General features: G+C 41.5%; 1 protein-coding gene across 1 annotated transcript in view; it reads left to right on the top strand.

Moving 5' to 3' along the window:
* Positions 1-17,559, top strand: part of ANAPC7 (anaphase promoting complex subunit 7) — a 76,524-nt gene extending 58,965 nt beyond the window's left edge. The window contains exons 9-11 of the mRNA XM_089676614.1: positions 4,754-4,978; positions 6,437-6,587; positions 15,849-17,559. Of these exons, the coding sequence (XP_089532740.1) occupies positions 4,754-4,978; positions 6,437-6,587; positions 15,849-16,038 (566 nt within the window). The 3' untranslated portion in view covers positions 16,039-17,559. The remainder of the gene's footprint in view (positions 1-4,753; positions 4,979-6,436; positions 6,588-15,848) is intronic.
* The last annotated feature ends 254 nt before the right edge of the window (positions 17,560-17,813 follow it).

The following is a 17,813-nucleotide window of genomic DNA, read 5'->3' as shown; positions in this document are numbered from 1 at the left end:
CGACGTTTTGCATTGCACTTGGTGATGTAAGGCTTGGATGCAGCTGCTCAGCCATGGGAACCCATTCCATGAAGCTCTCTATGCACTGTTGTGCTAATTTGAAAGCGACACGAAGTTTGGAGGTCTTTAGCTATTGACTCTGCAGACAGTTGGCGACTTCTGCACACTGCGCTTCAGCATGCGCTGACCCTGCTCTGTCATTTTACGTGGCCTACCACTTTGTGGCTGAGTTGTTGTTGTTCCCAGTTGCTTCCACTTTGTTATAATACCACTAACAGTTGACTGTGGAATATTTAATAGCAAGGAAATTTCACAGATTGACTTATTGCACAGGTGGCAACCTATCACGGTACCACGCTTGAATTCACTGAGCTCCTGAGAGCAATCCATTCTTTCACAAATGTTTGTAGAAGCAGTCTGCATGCCTAGGTGCTTGACGTTATACATTTGTGGCCATGGAAGTGATTGGAACACCTGAATCCAATGATATGGAGGGGCGTCCGATACTTTTGACAATCTAGTGTAGTTGTTTGGTTCCTTTTTAAATCTTAATAATAACTGAAATCACCCAAATAGCCCGGATCAAAAGTTTACATATCCTGGAATGTTTGGCCTTGGTACAGACAGACAAAATGACACACGCAGGTTAAAATGGCAATTAAAGGTTAATTTCCCACATCTGTGGCTTTTTAAATTGCAATTCGTGTCTGTATATAAATAGTCAATGAATTTTGTTAGCTCTCACATGGCTGCACTGAGCAGGCTAGATAGCTGAGTCATGGGGAGCAAAAAAGAATTGTCAAAAGACCTGCGTAACAAGGTAATGGAACTTTATAAAGATGAAATAGGATATAAAAAGCTATCCAAAGCCTTCAAGATGCCAGTCAGTACTGCTCAGTCACTTATGAAGAAGTGGAAAATTTAGGGATCTCTTGATAGCAAGCCAAGGTCAGGTAGACCAAGAAAGATTGCAACCACAACTGCCAGAAGAATTGTTCAGGATACAAAGAAAAAGCCACAGGTGACCTCAGGAAAAATATAGGTTGCTTTGGAAAAAGACAGTGTGGTTGTTTTTTAGGAGCACATTATGACATTACTTGAACATAAATGAGCTGCGTGGTCTATGTGTCAGAAAGAAGCCTTTAATGCGCTATTGTAACAAAAAAGCCTGGTGTGGCATGTCAAGTTGTTGTCGGGCATATTGTAACCGGGCTTTTTTTCCCGTATATCCTCCTATCATAGATCCTGTTTCATTCATAGAAACTGTAAAACCTGGCAGCATGACTCCTGAAAGACACTCACTATTAGCAAAAGGTTTATCAGAAAACATGGTAAACACCTTGCTTAAATGTAAGAGGAGAATTACCAGGGCTATCAAACTTTAACATTTGGAAAGTCCATCAATCTTGATCTTTCTCTGCTGGCACACAGGCAATAAGAAGGAAGAGGTGCTTCTTTAGATGTATCTTGTAGTGCATAGAATCATCCAGAGAAATTAGAAAGTCTACAGCTCTTTTTATACTGTTCAGATGTTCCAGAAATGGGAATCCTGCCTCTAAAATTTAATTTGAAAGATAAACCAAGTCTGCTTCTTTTGCAGCAGTGACAGCTAGAATTCAGTGGAGCATTAGTGTAGGGAAGTTGCCACACGTCTAGTCCAATTTTTACTTCCTCCAGCCCCATAAAGTTAGGTATGGACCTTGGGGCTGGGGAAGAGGTCTGCAGGGGATTGTGCATTGCACCCACAATGACTTGATCATGGTTGCAATGATCTGTGGGCTCCAGTGCAATTTTTTTTTTTTTTTTTTTTCCAATTCATGTGGGTACATTTTTGCAGAAGGTGGACTATAGCTTTAAAGTTAGCCTTCCCCTTAAAAGATCAGAGGTTTACAGTCAGAGATTAGAGCACACTCCACCCGCTCTCTTTACATTTCCTGCTGAGAGGTCTGGTGCCACCAATGATCAGATTTTCCACCTGTTCTAGCTCAAATATCTTTATCAGAAACTGCAGAATTGTCTTGTCAAGGCAGTGTGTGGGCGTATGTAGGAAAAATTGAGGACACAGAGTACAGAAACACATTTTAAAGATGTCTTACAGGCTCTGGGTGCACCGTAATGGTAAAGTGCAGTGAAACAATGATCATTTTCTGTAACTATTACATTGCAATTCTAAGTCGACCTTTCCATAAAAAAATTAAAAGGTGAACTAACACCTAGCCCCTGCTGCACTTAGCTCTGTCAGCGTTTTGCGGTCAGTGCCCACGTATTCAGTGTAGCAGTCTAGGTATTTAAAGACTTTGCTCTTCTTTCCCTTCTTTCTATAGGGCCTCCAGGATGTATCAGAGCATTTTCAATTGGTCAAAGGAGCCACGTGCTGGTGCTGACCAATTAGAATCACTCTGATGTCCCACAAGCCCTACAGAAAGAAGGGGAAGAAGAGTGGGGATTTTAGATACCCAGCCTGCTACACCGGCTGCATGTGCATATATAGCTCATCACCCAGAAAGGAAAGTACAAGGACCAGCAATGTGTAGGGTGTCAGTTCACTTGTTTTCTTTTTTTTTTTTTCCTGAAAAAGGTGAACTAACCCTTTTAAAAGAGAAGTATGGGGGGAAAAAAATCATCCCTACCTCAATCCAATGCTGCATCTGTCCCCAGCTGGTTCTAAGTGTGAGAACTGAGCGATCAAACACTGCTGATTAGTTCTCCCTGCTGCTCTGAGCAGAGAGCAGTGACGGTCAGTCACCGCTGTCTGCTCTGAACCTCACCCCCAGCGCTCACTGGAACACTGGGCTGTGGAGGGGGTGGGGAGCGGCTGGCTCAGGCTCTTAGCGGATCACTGAGCCAGCTGCTGGTCCAGGCATCTGGGTGGATCCTGGCTGTAAATACAGAATCTTTCCCAAGCCTGGACTGGCTGAGTGACATCAGCCGACAGCAGGCTTTAGCCAGCTGTCAGCTGAAAACAGGTCCCAAGAGTGCAGAACGAACTGCACTCCTGTACTGTACTTCTCCTTTTTAAACTGTTTGTATTAACACAACTGCTCTAAATCCTACTACATGTTTTACAGTGTGTTTATTTAACTTTAATGCAAAATCCTATATTCTTCTGTTCTGGAGAAGATCTACATTTTCCCTTCCCTGTGACTTGCTGAATTTGTTTTTCGATTCAGGCAAATTGCAGATTTTCATAGGGAAGACAGACTCACTGGCCCAGGAATCCTATATTTGAAAATGGAGCTAAATGCCCTGTCATTCTTTTTATATTTCAATATTTTTATTGAAAAACTATAGAAAGTATATACAGAAAAATAAGAAACATAGCCCACCTACATGGTGAGTTGTGGCAAACAAACAGATTCATAGAGTATATAGGCACATAAGAATACATCAACCAATGATGTTGTAAACAAGAAGACACAGCCCCAGTAGGGTAGCACATATTCCATCGGTCAGTAAACATGGGCAGTTTCAGATAGTCATCTGACAAAATAAGGAGACTTAAAAAAAATTGAACAGAGGAGTCAAAGAAGAGAGTAAAGAATACAACGAAAAAAAAATAAAAGAGAAGAAAGAAAAAAGGAAGGAAAGAAAAGAAAGAAGAGAAGAAGGCCAGCCATAAGTCCATTACATAATAGAAATATACCTAATCCATGGTTCTCATGTAACCTCAAATTTAGAAGTATTATTATGAACGATACTCGTAAGTTTATCATAATCCAAGTAAGTTTCTGTTTGACCGAGTCTAGCGGAATTGATGACTGTCTCCAATATCTAGCTATAGTAATTTGTGCTGCCAACAGAAGATAAAGGATTAATTTAACTGATTTCTTGGGAATATCAGTGGGCAACAAATGAAATACCCCGTCATTCTTTTATCAGTCCCAAGCACTGTATGAAGAAAGAATGTGTATGCAGTTCTCATATCCATATTTGATGGCATCGGCAGTGGAGTGTAGCAGCAGGGAGGATGATGAAGGAAAGTATAAGTGGTTTGGGGTGAATTTTAAGGAGACTGTCACTTTGCCATGAATGACAGTCTCTTTAAAGCTTTTCATCTGGAAATATAGAAAAAAATCCTGTGTATTCAGTTATGTGTTCCCCACCCTTCTCAGCTCAGATTCTACAAATTGCCAGCTAGAGGCAGTCTTTCAAGCTCATTCCGAACAGGAAACCTCTTGTATAGTATAGTACGATATTCCTCATCACCTTTGTCAGAAATGTATTTGGTTCTGTGCCCTTTAGTTATGTTTACTGAACATTAATATTTGCTATCGTAATCTGATGACGACGGTTTAGTTCTTTATTTGCGGATGTCACTGGCTCAGGTAGTTTGTTTTCAGTGGAAGCCATTAGACTGAAACAATTGCTGATCTTCATTGAAAGCTTGCCAATTCGTCCCTTTATTTCATATGCGCCAGTAGTTACATAGATTCTCTGGCTGATTAAAGTGAGTGAATGCAATTATCCACAAAACCTGTATAACATCAGTATTGGTTGGCAGTTCTGTCTCTGTGTATAGCTGTGCTTGGGGACCTTCGGTGCCTTAACTGTTCTGTATGCACAGAGTGCACAGTGATTGCTTGGTAATGGCTGCACACTTCTTTTCTGCCTCAGTGAGTAGCACTGTGTAATTTGTGCAAGTTCTCCGAAGCATGGACTCTAATACCAGTACCTGGCACGTTTGCCCAAACCCATCTGCATGAATTTTCTCTTTGTAAATGCATGCTTTTTTTTAATTTCTTTTATTTCACAGGCCTCATTGAATGTTATCTGGCATCCAACAGTGTGCGGGAAGCTATGGTCATGGCCAACAATGTGTACAAAACCTTGGGAGCAAATGCCCAGACACTGACCCTGCTGGCAACAGTATGTTTGGAAGATCCGGTAACTCAGGAAAAGGCCAAAACCCTCCTGGACAAAGCTCTCTTACAAAGGCCGGATTATATCAAGGCTGTGGTGAAAAAAGCAGAGCTGCTTAGTAAGTAATTGTTCCTCCTTCAACCTCAGTCATGAGCAGAATGTTTGATTGCACTGGACACAGTGGGGGTTATTTACTAGAACTAGAAAGTGCAAAATCTGGTGCAGCTCTGCTTAAAAACGAATCCGCTTCCAGGTTTTATTACCAAAGCTTAACCACTTCCAGTCTGGACACTTTTTGCCCCCTTCCTGTCCAGGCCAATTTTCAGCTTTCAGTGCTATCACACTTTGAATGACAATTGCGCGGTCATCCAACACTACCCATATGAATTTTTTAGCATTTGTTTGAGACAGATAAAGCTTTATTTTGGTGGTATTTATTCACCACTGGGATTTTTATTTTTTTTGCTATGTAAATGAAAAAGTCCCAAAATTTTGAAAAAAGTGTTTTTCTTATAAAATTTTGCAAATAAATAGTATTTCATCATAAATCTTGGCCAAAATTTATTCCGTTATCTTTTTAGTAAAAAAAAGTTTATAACCAAAAATTATTATTTTTAAACATTTTTATTTACATTTTCTTTATTTTTTTATATTATTTTTTTTTTTACATACTTTCACCCTAGCAGTACAGTGTCACCATGGTGACACTGTACTACTTGTGGGGGGTGATGAAGATTTTTTTTTTTTTTACCCTGATTGCTTTTACACCCATAAAGGCTGTAAAAGCAATCATTTCTCCTCCTCTCTGGCTGCATTCTTGCAGCCATTGAGAACTACTGTGTGAGCTGTGATTGGTCACAGCTTGTCACATGGTACAAGGCTGTTGTGAATAGCCTTGTACCATGTAACCTCTGTGATCATTCACAGATTTCACACGTAGTAAGCAATGCTGTCCGAAGGGACATCTTGCTTACTACTCTGCATGTGATCACTGATTGGTCAATCAGTGATCACATGATCGGGACCTCACACAGAGGTCCGGCCAAGGAATCGGTATTCCACTGTGTCCGGAGGACACAGCGGGTACTGGATCGCGGTGCTGCGCGCTCCCAGGGAGTGCGCACAAGCAGGGTGCGAGGAGGCCGTTTATAAACGGCCACCCGACCCTGCACTGCAACCGTCTGGCTGTTTATATATATATATATATATATATATATATATATAGGCCAGATGGGAAGTGGTTAATTGAACAAACTGTAGTGAGAAGTTGATTGGCTACCGTACATGGCTGCTCCAGATTCTTAGTGCACCCGTTTTAGTAAATCTACCCCAATTTTGGATTGTATCCAGTATATTGATGTGGAGTGAAATATTATTTTGGACAAAATACATATGCCTTGGTGTACCCTGTGATGTAAATCGGCTTATGGGAACATTTTGTTGTAAATTCCTTCTTTTGGATCTTCTGCATTTATATTCATAACCTACCATGAACGAGGTTATTGTATAGGTAGGGCAGCTGTGTGAATGACTGTTTGATCTGCCATGATACAGATCAGTGACTCTTTACCTGCAGGTCGAGAACAGAAGTATGAAGAAGGCATAGCCCTGCTGAGAAGCACCCTTGCAAATCAAAGTGACTGTGTCTTGCATCGGATGTTGGGTGACTTTCTTGTGGCTGTGAACGAATTTCAGGAGGCCATGGATCAGTACAGCATCGCTCTGAGGTATTGATCAATAATTGTTTTTGTATCGGTCGCCAAGTTTCTTGGGAGACTTGTGTATTTAAAGAACTTCAGGTAAAACAAAATCTGCTATAAGCATGGTAAAAGCAGGTTATGGTCTGGTTTTAATTTTTCCAAAGCAGTGTTTGGAAATGAAAATAATCCATAAAATATTCAGCCAGTAGCGTGCACAGAATCCTGTCTCTGACAACATCTTGCTTTAAAGAGTATGTAATCTTTAACAATGAACTTCTTTTGTTTGTTGCCTTTTAAGTCTGCAAAATATAGTTATGGAGAACAGGACAAGGGGGTGTTCTGCAGCCCTAAACCACTTCCAATCCAAGGGTGACAATGCTGCTCCTTCATAGATCCAGTACATTACATAGGTGTTGTCACCCTAGGACATGTATTGTGTTACTGGCAGGATCACCAGATAAAAATAAAGGTAAAACAGCCTGATAAAGGAAACATTTAGTAACTTACCAGTCCTTTGATGTGGTCGCTACATTACTTTACTTTTTGTTCTTTTTGGGTTTAGGTAAACTAGAAGTTCTGGCATCTGTTCCTCAGAGCATTTGAATCATTCCATATCCATTTCCTTTGTTCTTAGCTGCTGTGAAAAGATATGCAACTTTCATTCAAAGACATTCTTCAATTCCTAAATAGATCAAAGACTGTATGAAACTAATCTGCACCGTGACCTGGCAATTATTTACAGTCCAAAACATTTCTGTTAACCTTTCATTAGAGAAATGCAGGGCATACTAATTGACTGGCTGTCATGCTGACCCCCTGGCTTTAACCACTTGCCTACCGGGCACTTATACCCCCTTCTTTACCAGGCCAATTTTCAGCTTTCAGCGCTGTCACACTTTGAATGACAATTGCGCGGTCATGCAACATTGTACACATACGAAATTTTTATCATTTTTTTTCTCACAAATAGAGCTTTCTTTTGGTGGTATTTAATCGCTACTGGGCACTTTACTTTTTGCGCTATATACACAAAAATTGCAAAAAAATGTGAAAAAAAAAAAGTTTCTTTGTTTCTATTATAACATTTTTCAAACAGGTAATTTTTCTCCTTCACTGATGTGCGTTGATGAGACAGCACTGATGGGAACTGTTAGGCAGCACTAATGAGGTGGCACGGATAGGCGGCACTGATAGGTGGCACTGACTGGCATCACTGCTGGGCACTGACTGGCGGCACTGCTAGGCATTGACTGGCACAACTGCTGGGCACTGACTGGCAGCACTGCTGGGTGGCACTGGTGGGCACATGTGTGTGGCACTGCTGGGTGGCACAGGTGGGTCCACTGCTGGGCACAGGTGGGTCCACTGCTGGGCACAGGTGGGCGCACTGCTGGGCACAGGTGGGCGGAACTGGTGGGTGGCACTGCTGGGCACCGATCATCAGGGCACTGATCATCAGTGCCCTGATGATTGGTGCCGATCCCTGCTCTGACAACTGCCAGTTCTCGGCAGTACTTTCCTCACACTGTGACAGCGTGAGGAAAGTGCAGCCGAGAACCGGCAATTGCATTTCCCGGACGTTTCATTGGACACGGCTGACCATGAGGTAAAAGGCTGCTGTGATTGGCCTTTTACCACGTCACCTGATCAGCTGTGTCCGTAGGACACAGCGATCACGGAGATCGCTGGGTGTGCGCCCCCGGGGGCACGCAGGAGAGCGCGTTCTGGGAGGACGTCATATGACGCCCTCCCAGAACTGGCCGGCCGCAGTGTAGCCGTCATTCGGCTATCTGCGGTCGGCAGGTGGTTAAAGTGAATTAAACTTTAAAAATAGTAAAAAAAGCTGAGAGGTAGGATTTTTCTGACAGAAGAGACCCTATGGGTGTTTTCTGTCACAACTGTCTCTCCCTGCCTGTCAGTGTGTAAGTACACTGAGCTGCACATGTACAGTTCAGCACACAATTATGGTGCCATGATAAAGTGACTTCTGTACGCATGTGGAGGAGTGTGGTCATAGCTTCCCAGTCAAACAAGCAGAGAGTCCAAACCCGGAACAGGAGATGGTGGTGGACCCGGACAGCCCAGAGTGCTGATACAGTGCTGGAGGGGATCGCTTGGCAGGCAAGTCTGCCATAATGTGCTGATATGCTGTGCATACTTGTACATTATGGCCACTTTAATGCCTTCTGAGTCCTTTTCTCAGGAAAGTTAAGGGGGAGGGGGGGAGTTTGTCCAAAGTGCATGTCTTCATACTTGTTTCTGTTCAGTCACTAGAAGAAATGAAGCCAAGCAGTCAGCATGGTGGTCATAAAAGTAGCCTTTCCCAGTGAGATCTGCGGTGGTTCCCTATATTATTATTATATTATTATTATACAGTATTTATAAAGCGCCAATAGTTCGCTCAGCGCTGTACATTACAAAGGGGGGGGGGACCCTATATGTTTATTTCATGGCACCATTCACACTTGAGCAATGCTATGGTGTTGTGTTTTTGGCACTGTTTTTTTTTTTTTTGTTTTTTTATGTGTTTTTGGAGCAGCACTCATTCATTTGTTTCACAAAGAATTTATTAGTTTTTTTAAAGTGATACAGCTGTCTGTTTACAGCTTTTTGTAATACAGTCCAAGGAAACAATTACAGAAATAAGGCATGTGAAATGATATTCACAATATCTCCCGAAAAGACATCAGTTAGGATGACTCATAGAAAACTGCGGAATTGGCAGAAGAGAAACTCATTGGTTTGTCACTTGCACTGGATCATCTGAAAAAAGGAAGATGTTCCTCACTAGCTACAAAAACAGCTTGTAGAGTGGCAAAAAGAAATGAGGTCTACATGATCTTGTCACCATCAAAGCAAGAGGGGTGGGCTGGGATAGAGAGAGGTAGGTATACCCACCTCAACATGGAGGTCTGATGTAAAGTCAGACAGGAAGAGGTGAAAAGACTTGCCTGGGACGAGAGAAAGTGAGAAAAAAAAAAAGGGTGACCGGAGAGGCCACATAACCCACAACTAGGAGGAGTTGCAGAGAGAGCAGGTTACGGTCCATTGTCACCCGGGTGTTATGATCAATCTAAGGACTCCAGACCTTAAGATACTAGGCATGCGTGTCTTCTAGAATGGAGGTAAGCTTTTCATACATCATAATGTCCATGAGTTTCTGCTTCACTTCAGCGATATTAAGGAAATGCTCTGGTGAGAGTTTGCTGCGCAGCCAGGAACACAAACCCTGCCAACTTTCTCTGGGTTCTTGATAAAGATGAGATTGGTTCATGCAGTAGGGACTCCCAGGGATTGCGGAGCAGGGAGACTTCGAGAACAGCACTAATCATCTTAAAAAGCACTAATGAAGCTCATGTACCAAATTTTGGCACTGAGCCAAGGCTGTTTTGCGTCGTGTGACAAAACGCACAACTGCTACTAGTGTTTGTGGTGCCATTAAGAAATATTGGCACCACAAGCGTGTTGCACGTTTGCTGAAATGTTCTTTTAAGCCCACATTTCTGGTACACCCAGGTGTGAACAGAACCTTAAGAAAACCTATAGAGAAGTGCATGGGTTGACATTGATGATCTTCTGAAAATGCTATAGATCTGGCTGTCATGTCCACTTTTTGGAACAATATTCCAATATTCTTTAATTTACTACCCCAGAATTTGTAGTAGACTATGAGGCTCAGGATATCTATTCCCATGTCACTTCCTGCATGCCTCTTCAGGGCCAGTGACAGAAAGTATTGAAGCCACAGATGGTCAGGGTATTAGTTTTTTTTTTTTTTTTTTTTTAGGTAAGGACAAATGATGTGAATAAAGTACATCGACAGGAGTGATATACAAGAAAATGTTAACTTGTTTAACCGCCTCTCACCTGCCATATAAGGAAATGACGGGTTCAAGGCAGTTCTCTCATTCTGGGAGGATGTGTAGCGAGGCGATCGGTGGTGCGCTGTGTCCCTCGGACACAGCGGATCACCGATCAACGGAAAGAGGGGACATCTACACTGATCATCAGGGCACTGATGATCAGTGTGCCCTGATGATCAGTGTAGCCCCAGCAGTGCTACCTATCAATGCCACCTGCCAGTGCCTATCAGTGCTACATATCAGTGCCTACCAGTGCACATCAATGCCACATGTCAGTGCCCATCTGAGCTGCCTTTCAGTGTCACCTATCAGTGCCAGTCAGTGCCACCTATCAGTGCTGCCAGTCAGTGCCACCTATTAGTGCGCATCAGCGCCCGTCAGTGCTGCCTGTCAGTGCCGCCTATCAGTGCCAGTCAGTGCCGCCTATCAGTGCCATATGAGTGCTGCCTTTCAGTGATGCCTATCAGTGCCCATCAGTGCAGCCTATCAGTGCCCATCACTGCAGCCTCATTAGCTCACATCAGTGAAAGAGATAAATCACTTTCCAAAATTTTATAACAAAAACCAAGAAATAAACTTTTTATATAAATTTTCAGTTGTTCTTGGTTTGTTTAGCAAAAAATAAAAAACCCAGAGATGATTAAATACCACCAAAAGAAAGCTCTATCTGTCTCAAAAAAATGCTAAAAATTTCATATGGGTGCAGGGTTGCATGACCGCGCAACTGTCATTCAAAGTGTGACAGCACTGAAAGCTGAAAATTGGCCTGGGCAGGAAGGGGGTATAAGTGCCCTGTAGACAAGTGGTTAATAAATCAACAAACTAGCCTCAGGTATTGCATTGACTATCTGACCAGTATCTCATATCTGATTAAATATCATGTCTGAGATGAGTAGTGCAAATGAAAATACAAGTGCATATCTTTGCTTGGAAATATTGCTTTATTCTGTGTTTTTGCATATCAGACAACAAAGAGATATGTCTGTGATCTGAAATTAAAAAGCAGCGAGGCTTCCTATAAAGATGTACAATACCTGATGGAGTTGACGGTGCTGTCTGTATAACAGGAATTATGTTGGCAGTGCGGAGAATTGGATTCCTATTTGTTTGACTCTTTCCTTTCCATCTGATGCTGAATTGCAGCATTCTGCAGCAAAGCATGGAGCATGTGCATTACAGAGCGTTCTGCAGCAAGCAATTGACACATCTCCTGTCAGGCAGCCATCCTGCGTCTCTGTGCAGCATTATGTACATCTGCATAGACTTTACCTATAGGATGGCATTTCAGCTAGATGCCCACATGTTTCTGCTAAAATTAGAAGATAGTAGTGATGAGTGGAGAGCTCTTTAAAGCTGAATTCCATGCAGATAAAAACCCATTTCATTTCAAGTGTGCATTTTAAAAAAAAAAGGCAGCAAATGTGTTTTTACATAGAACTAGCATTTGTATGGCAGTCTGCCTTGAAACAGGCTCCTGTAATTAGGAGAGAAGGAGGCACATTTCCAGTGAGAATAAAAAAAAATATTTTTGTCATTTTCAAATAAAAATTGGATTTGGAGTTCCTCACAATGGATTTCCCACACCTTACCATGTGCCAATCATTGATCATCACTGGCATGTTTCTTTCTGGGATGAATGCAATCTACTGGTGTCTGGTGGTGCAGGGGAATGTACGTGGTTGTTATTGAGCTACCAGTGCCTCAAGTAACCTGGCATTAGAAATGCAATGACTGGCAAGTAAGGGAAGCAAGGGACAACAGTTCTTGGCTTTAAAATTCATAAATATGGCAATACTGAACTGTAAAGAGGAAACAATGTGAAACCTCAATTGGACTTAGAAGCTGAACTCCGGACACAAACTTTCATTTCAATATATCCATCAATAGCCCCAAAGGATATAAATTCTACTTGTGTGCACCAAATGTTCTTGTAAGCCCAGATATTGACTTGTAAATGTAGCAGTGACATCATCGCTGTGTTTTACATGTGTACACATACAGTGGGGATCGAAAGTTTGTGCACCCCAGCTAAAAATTTGTATTAATGTGCATAAAGAAGCCAAGGAAAGATGTAAAAATCTCCAAAAGGCATCAAATTACAGATTAGACATTCTTATAATATGTCAACAAAAGTTAGATTTTATTTCCATCATTTACACTTTCAAAATAACAGAAAACAAAAAAATGGCGTCTGCAAAAGTTTGGGCACCCTGCAGAATTTATAGCATGCACTGCCCCCTTTGCCAAGCTGAGACCTGCCAGTGTCATGGATTGTTCTCAATCATCGTCTGGGAAGACCAGGTGATGTCAGTCTCAAAGATTTTAAATGCCCAGACTCATCTGACCTTGCCCCAACAATCCGCACCATGGGTTCTTCTAAGCAGTTGTCTAGAAAAGTGAAACTGAAAATAGTTGACGCTCACAAAGCTGGAGAAGGCTATAAGAAGATAGCAAAGCGTTTTCAGATGTCAATATCCTCTGTTCGGAATGTAATTAAGAAATGGCAGTCATCAGGAACAGTGGAAGTTAAAGCAAGATCTGGAAAACCAAGAAAAATATCAGACAGAACAGCTTGCAGGATTGTGAGAAAAACAATTCAAAACCCACGTTTGACTGCACGATCCCTCCAGAAAGATCTGGCAGACACTGGAGTTGTGGTACACTATTCCACTATAAAGAGATACTTGTACAAATATGGTCTTCATTTAAGAGTCATCAGAAGAAAACCTCTTCTACGTCCTCACCACAAAAATCATCGTTTGAACTTTGCAAATGAACATATAGACAAGCCTGATGCATTTTGGAAACAAGTTCTGTGGACCGATAAGGTTAAAATTGAACTTTTTGGCCGGAATGAGCAAAGGTACGTTTGGAGAAGAAGGGGCACAGAATTTAATGAAAAGAACCCCTGTCCAACTGTTAAGCATGGGGTTGGATCAATCATGCTTTGGGGTTGTGTTGCAGCCAGTGGCACAGGGAACATCTCACGAGTAGAAGGAAAAATGGATTCAATAAAATTTCAGCAAATTTTGGATGGTAACTTGATGCCATCTGTGAAAAAGCTGAAGTTAAAGAGAGGATGGCTTCTACAAATGGATAATGATCCTAAACACACCTCGAAATCCACGGGGGATTACATCAAGAGGCGTAAACTGAAGGTTTTGCCATGGCCTTCACAATCTCCTGACCTCAACATAATTGAAAATCTATGGATAGACCTTAAAAGAGCAGTGAGTGACAGACAGCCCAGAAATCTCAAAGAACTGGAGGACTTTTGTAAGGAAGAATGGGCAAAGATACCTCAAACAAGAATTGAAAGACTCTTGGCTGGCTACAAAAAGCGTTTACAAGCTGTGATACTTGCCAAAGGGGGCAGTACAAGATATTAACTCTGCAGGGTGCCCAAACTTTTGTAGACGCCATTTTTTTGTTTTCTGTTATTTTGAAAGTGTAAATGATGGAAATAAAATCTAACTTTTGTTGACATATTATAAGAATGTCTAATCTGTAATTTGATGCCTTTTGGAGATTTTTCCATCTTTCCTTGGCTTCTTTATGCACATTAATACAAATTTTTAGCTGGGGTGCCCAAACTTTCGATCCCCACTGTATGTGTACTCTGTGCTTGTGCACAGAGCAGGGCAGAGCTGTGAGAGATGCCTAGCGGGTCCACCCAATACAGACTGCTTGAAGAAAACTACAGGGGGTGGAGACAAGACCAGTCACCTTGCACATTAGAGAGAGTAGCAATGACTGGCCTTTATTACAGTAAGCTCCTGCACAGAAGCAGAGTTTTACTCTGTGTATTTCTTCCAGATCTGTGCAGTAATCCAAAGCACACCAATATTCAAGTAGAATTACACATGCCTCTTTATATTTAGATAATATTTTGCATAGCCCAGAGCTCAGCTTTAAAACTTGTACAGCTCTGGCCAAAAGTTTGAGAATGACACAAATATTAATTTGCCTACAAGGAAACATGTGCAGTCATCATTGCTTTGCACAAAAAGGGATTCACAGGCAAGAATATTGCTGCTACTAAGATTGTACCTAAATCGACCATTTATCGGATCATTAAGATCCAGATCAAGGAGAGAGGTTTAGTTGTTGTGAAGAAGGCTTTAGGGCGCCCAAGAAAGTCCAGCAAGAACCAGGACCATTTCCTAAAATTGATTTCGCTGCGGGATCGGGGCACCACCAGTGCAGAGCTTGCTCAGGAATGGCAGCAGGCAGGTGTGAGTGTATCTGTATGCGCAATGAGGCAAAGAGTTTTGGAAGATGGCCTGGTGTCAAGAAGGGCAACAATGATGCCACTTCTTTCCAGGAAAAACATCAGGGACAGATTGATATTCTGCAAAAGGTACAGATATTGGACTGCTGGTGACTGGGGTAAAGTAATTTTCTCTGATGAATCCCCTTTCCGATTGTTTGGGGCATCCGGAAAAAACTTTGTCCAAAGAAGAAGAGGTAAGCGCTACCATCAGTCCCGTGTCATGCCAACAGTAAAGCATCTTGAGGCCATTCATGTGTGGGATTGCTTCTCAGCTAAGGGAGTGGGCTCACTCACAATTTTGCCTAAGAACTTAGCCATGAATAAAGAATGGTACAAAAATATCCTCTGAGAGCAACTTCTCTCAACATCCAAGAACAGTTTGGTGACAAACAATGCCTTTTCCAGCATCATGGAGCACCTTGCCATAAGGCAAAAGTGATAACTAAGTGGCTTGGGGAACAAAACATCGAACGTTTGGGTCCATGGCCAGTAAACTCCCCAGACCTTAATCCCATTGAGAACTTGTGGTCAATCCTCAAAAGGCGGGTGAACATAAAAAATCCCCCCCCCCCCCACAAATTCTAACAAACTCCAAGCATTGATTATGCAAAAATTGACTGCCATTAGTCAGGATTTGGCCGAGAATTGACTGAGAGCATGCCAGGGTGAATTGCAGAGATCTTGAAAAAGAAGGGTCAACACTGCAAATATTGACTCTTTGCATAATTGTAATGTAATTGTCAATAAAAGCCTTTGAGGCTTATGAAATGCTTGTAATTATACTTCAGTATACCATAGTAACATGTGTCAAAAGGATCTAAAACCCCTGAAGCAGCAGACTTTGTGAAAATTAATGTTTGTGTCATTCTCAAAGTTTTTGTCCAGGGCTGTACAGGACACACATAGACTATAGGACCCTTAGGCAAATTATAATTGCTGTCCCCATTGGGGAGATTCACCCCTCTATATATAGTGGTGACTACCATCACCAAGAGAGGAAAAAGTGAGGGTAATTGTCCTGAAAACAAGTGGTAAGGGGAACAGCTGTCTAAAATACACTTTAAAACATTTGCACAGGTGGACAGTTATTTTTCTGCTGTTCCCTGAGGGTTTTTGTACATCATGTAATGCTTGCTTTTGGTTTATTTTCAGTTTGGATCCAAATGACCAAAAATCCCTGGAAGGTATGCAGAAGATGGAGAAAGAGGAAAGCCCAACAGATGCTACACAAGAAGAAGATGTGGATGACATGGAGGGAAGTGGAGAAGAAGGAGACTTGGAGGGCAGTGATAGTGAAGCAGCCCAGTGGGCAGATCAGGAGCAGTGGTTTGGGATGCAGTGACCTGAAAATTATGTGAAATATAAACCTCGCACTATTTTCTATTTTACTGAATTTATCCAGATTATGGGAAACACCTCTTCTGCAGGACCTTTTTGCCATGGAATCACCCCCTGCTTTTTTAGCTTCCTTATTGTCCATATTTTATAGCATCTGCCCTGCATGCAGATTCCATTCACCTCTGGGGCCCTTAGGTGAAACACTCCTGTAGCCACCCAAACCTGTCCCAGCATTTGCATTATGCCTTCAACTGCAAACATCACCAGTTGAGATACTACTATGAGGGTTTTTAGCCAGAAAGAAAACAGCATTCTGTTACTGAATTGACTTGTATGTTGTATCAGGCTTGTCTGTTTAAAAAACACCCATATATCAGAAATGTATAAGATGCATTTGCTGGCCTTTTCTTTAAAATGACTGGTAGCCAGGCTATTGTGGACATCCATTGGCTTTATCAGCTTCTGAGATAATACCTTGCAACAAGTAATGTAGATTAGGAGATTGGACTATACTCTGACCTACCCTGCTGCATACTTGTTCCAGGTCAGAAGCTCAAAGTGTTCAGTCAATTAACATTTTTAGAAGTTCAGCATTGGCCCTCATCTTTTTCTCAGTACAGGTTTTTTATGCATGTTTAAATCTTAACATTAGTATCTGTATTCATGTACATTTTTCTTTTGTATGGAAAAACCTAACACGGTGACAGATGTGTCATTAGAACACTGTTTTCTGTGACCATATTCTAAGGGCACCTACCTATGGGCATGAAAGTCTAAGATCATCACGCTTGGTGACCTCAGACCTACTGAAGCATCTGTGATCAGTGGAGATTACCATAGGGTACATCATATGTCAGGGCAGTTTCACACCACAGAGGACCAAAATGCACCTACTGGAATTCTTTGCCTGCTGATTTGGGGTTTGCTGATCTGCAGTAAACTCTGTAAACTATGCTGAGCACAGGTTCAGTAGGCAGGTCCTGACAGCTGTCAAAGTTTGCAAAGGAGAGCATATACAGAAAAAGAAAGCAAAAAAGTTTATAGTTCATAGCCAAGCCAATCTGAACCAGGAAAAAAAGTTTCTCTCTTACAAAAGGTACCTTGTGTATTTTGCTGTGAAGATAAGTAGGTCAGATGAGACACACTATTTTTTTTCATGTGTGACGTCTTAAATTAGCATTACTCTTCCATTGAAATAAAATGTAGTCATTTCATCAGCTCCATATTCCAAACAGTATCCAGTATTTTCATTAGACCCGAGTTCTTTACATCTTTGTGATATTTCATGTGTACATTGCATTATCATATACAGAAATATATAAATTTGTATATAGTCTATTAAACTCAAATGCTAGTTGTTGGCCTGTCACACCTCTGCAATTATTGTATAAAGTATACAGGCCTATATGTAATCATGTTTGAATAGGAATTAAAAGAAGAAATAATGTGAGATTGTATACAATGTATACTGGATTTAGCTGTATGCCAGATAGTGCTTTTCTGTTAAATAAACATTTTTAAGTGATGTGTTTGCCAGCCTTTTTTTTTCCCTTAGACAGATTTTTTGGATGACAGTGGCTTGAATAACAAAAATGGTTCTAAAGTACAATGTTTTGTTACACTTTTTAATATTAACCACAAGTGTTTTTTTTGTTTTTTTTTCCCATGAAAAAATGAAGGTCTCATGCAATGGACTGAATCTACTGTTCGCTTTAATTTCCTTTTGGGGACTCCAGTTATTCCTGGCTGTGTCACTGCCCTCTGTTGGCTTCTCTCAAC

Source organism: Staurois parvus, unplaced genomic scaffold (assembly GCF_062004578.1).
Source record: "Staurois parvus isolate SC_StPar_1 unplaced genomic scaffold, SC_StPar_1.0 ptg000014l, whole genome shotgun sequence".
Lineage (NCBI taxonomy): Eukaryota > Metazoa > Chordata > Amphibia > Anura > Ranidae > Staurois > Staurois parvus.
Note: the sequence above shows the minus strand (reverse complement) of the source record. Positions and strands in the feature narration are given on the sequence as shown.